The sequence below is a fragment of the Calidris pugnax genome, unplaced genomic scaffold (genome assembly GCF_001431845.1).
Source record: "Calidris pugnax isolate Ruff unplaced genomic scaffold, ASM143184v1 scaffold272, whole genome shotgun sequence".
In the NCBI taxonomy this organism is placed as follows: domain Eukaryota; kingdom Metazoa; phylum Chordata; class Aves; order Charadriiformes; family Scolopacidae; genus Calidris; species Calidris pugnax.
Genome location: NW_015091016.1, coordinates 795866 through 799033, shown reverse-complemented (window position 1 = coordinate 799033; position 3168 = coordinate 795866). Strand labels below are relative to the sequence as shown.

At 70.3% G+C, this 3168-nt stretch overlaps 1 protein-coding gene across 1 annotated transcript in view; it reads right to left on the bottom strand.

Annotated features, from left to right (window-relative positions):
• SSPO (SCO-spondin) overlaps window positions 1–3168 on the bottom strand; it is a 54204-nt gene that overhangs the window by 37736 nt on the left and 13300 nt on the right. Inside the window, exons 28-31 of the mRNA XM_014955736.1 lie at window positions 2014–2163; window positions 1626–1719; window positions 761–1164; window positions 64–297 (exon numbers count right to left, since the gene is read on the bottom strand). Coding sequence (XP_014811222.1) covers window positions 64–297; window positions 761–1164; window positions 1626–1719; window positions 2014–2163 — 882 coding nt within the window. The remainder of the gene's footprint in view (window positions 1–63; window positions 298–760; window positions 1165–1625; window positions 1720–2013; window positions 2164–3168) is intronic.

The following is a 3168-nucleotide window of genomic DNA, read 5'->3' as shown; positions in this document are numbered from 1 at the left end:
GGGGGCGGAGGGCCTGCCCATTTGGGGGGGGGGAAGGTGGTCCTGAGCCCCCCGGCCCCTCACCTGGGCAGAAGGCCTCGTCGGTGCCGTTGGCGCAGTGGGGGTGGCCGTCGCAGAGGGTGGCCGGGGGCAAGCAGCGGGCGTCGTGGGGGCACTGGAAGTGGCCAGGGGGGCAGAGGCAGCCCCGCTCATCGCTGGAGTCGCCGCAGTCGTCGCGGCCGTCGCAGCGCCGAGGGTACGGCACGCACCGGCCCACCGCGCAGCGGAACTCGCCCGCCCCACAGCTCGGGCTGCAGCCTGAGGAGGCGGCCGTCAGAAAGCCCCTGCCATGGGGCACAGACCCCCAGGGACCCCCACCGTGGGGCACAGACCCCCAAGGACTGGGGGCTCAAACCCTCCCACTGTGGGGCACAGACCCCAAGGACAGGGGGCTCGGGGAGCCTTGCCATGGGGCATAGACCCCCGGGATGAAGGGGCTCAGAGACTGCCACTGTGGGGCACAGACCCCCAGGGACCCCCGCCGTGGGGCACAGACCCCAAAGAAGAGGGGGCTCCAGGCCCCTTACCATGGGGCACATAACCCCGCTGGGGTTGGGGGCTCAGACCCCCTTGATGCAGGGCACAGCCCTCCTTGCCATGGGGCACAGCCCACAGCTGCACCCCACTGCTCTGAGACTCAGGACCCCCAATGCCCCTCACTACCCCAGGACCCCCAGGGGAAGCTGTGGGGCAGCCGTGGGGCAGCCGTGGGGCTACTCACCTGCCTCGTCCGAGTGGTCAGCAAACCCGCAGTCCAGCTCCCCGTCGCAGACCCGTTCCGGGGGGAGGCAGCGGCCGCTGGTGCAGCTGAATTCGGGGGGGACGCAGGCGGTTGGGGGGCAGCCCCCCTCGTCGGAGCCGTCGGGGCAGTCGGGGACGCCGTCGCAGCGGGCGCCCCACTCCAGGCACTGCCCCTGGGCGCAGCGGGGCTGGTGTGGGGCGCAGGGGGACGGGGGGCAGAGCTCGTCGGAGCCGTCGGGACAATCCTCCTCGTTGTCGCAGAGCCAGGCCCCCGGCACGCAGCGCCCGTCAGCGCGGCAGGAGAACTCCCCGGCAGCACAGCCCGGCCGGGACGGGCAGGGGGACGGGGAGGGTGGGCACTGCCACCCCCCTGCCACGCACGTGCTGTGGGGACGGACGGTCACGGCTCAGCACCGAGAGGCTTCCCGCTGGCACGGGGTCACCAGCCCGGTGGGTGCCAAGTGGCCATGCTGGGCCAGTGGGTGCCAGATGGCTTTGCCATCCCAGTGGTTACCAGATGGCTTTGCCATCCTGGAGGGTGCTGGATGGCCATGGCATCTTGGTGGCTACCACATGGCTTTGCCGGCACGGTGGGTGCTGGATGACCTTGCCATCCTGGTGGCTACCAGATGGCATTGTCAACATGGTGGGTCCTGGATGGCCGTGCCATCGCAGTGGGTGCCAGATGGCTGTGCCATCCCGGTAGGTGCCAGATGGCCACACTGGCCCAGTGGCTACCAGATGGCTGGGCCACCCTGATGGGTGCCCGATGGCTTTGCCAGCCCAGTGGGTGCCGGATGGCCACGCTGGCCCAGTGGCTACCAGACGGCCATGCCGGGACTCACCAGTTCCTGCAGCCCTGCTGCACCGTGGCGCCGGCCGGGAAGGCGAATCCGTCCCAGAAACACGGACACTCGGCTGGATCCACGCAGCCGCCATCTGCCAGCGGGGAGGGGAGGAGGCCTCAGCCCCACAGCAGCCCCACAGCGGCCCCACACCACCCCATGGCAGCCCCATTCCAGCCCCACACTATCCCCACACCAGCCCTACTCCAGCCCCATTCCAGTCCCAACACCAGCCCCATTCCAGCCCCACACCATCCCTACTCCATCCCCACTCCAGCCCCATTCCAGCCCCACACCAGCCCCACACCATCCCTACTCCATCCCCATTCCAGCCCCACACCATCCCCATTTTAGCCCCACACCAGCCCCACGCCACCCCACTGCTCACCGTGCAGGACCCTCCCCGGGGGGCAGAAGCAGCCCTCCAGGCAGGCCAGGCCCTGGCAGTGCTCGGGGGGGTCCCGGCCGAGGTCTCGGCAAGTTGGGGGGCAGGGGGGGCCGCAGGCGCTGTACTCCAGCCCCCGGTCACACTGCAAGGCTGGGGAGGGGGTGTCAGGCAGGGCAGGGCAGGGGGACCCTGACCCACAGCCATGGGGTGCTGCTCCTTGCCCCTGGATCCCAGCCCCATGGGATGGGGATGGGGATTGGGATGGGGATGGGAAGGGGATGAGGATGAGGATGGGGATTGGGGCAGGGATGGGGATGGGATGAGATGGGGATTGGGATTGGGATTGGGATTGGGATGGGGATTGGGATGCGATGTGATGGGATTGGGATGGGAAGGGGATGAGGATGGAGATGGGATGGGATGGGGATGCGATGGGATGGGATGGGAAGGGAAGGGGATAAGGATGGAGATAGGGATGGGATGGGGACAGGCACAGAGATGGCGACTCACGGCACAGCTCCTGGCTCCTCCAGCGGATGTGGATGCCGCGCCGGCCACATTCCTCGGCGTAGGTGGCGATGGCCGTGCAGAGGCACTCGCAGTCCCCCCCGGAGTCACAGCTGGGGGCAGAGCGCGGCGGGCGGGGGTGGTGGGACCCCTGCCATACTCGGGACCCCCCCGCCCGCCGCCGGCGCTGCCCCTTACCCGCAGGCATCGAAGATGCACCAGTCGTAGAAGCGCTGGGACGGCACCGCGTCGTGGCACGGGGCGAAGAGCCGCTGCTGGAGGACGCTGCAGCGCCTGCGCGCCCACGTCGCCCGGTGGGGACTCTCCTGGGGGGGCCGGTGGCACCGTCAGATGCCATCCCTCGGTGGGCACCGGGGCTCGCCCCCTCGTCTGCCCCCCGCCACCCCATCCCCGTCCGTACGGTGCAGGGGTGCTGCGCCTCGGCGCCGTCCACCTCGGGGCAGAGGAGGCTGAGGCGCCAGGAGTTGCCGAAGAGGTCGGGGGTGGGCTCCAGGACCCCTTGGCGGCTGGTGAAATCGTTCTCGGCGTCGCCGTCGAAGTTGCCGCAGAGCCCGGCCACGCGGCCCCGGTGCCGCGGCTCCAGCCGGACGTACACCCGCGTGCCTGGGAACGGCACGGCACGGCGCT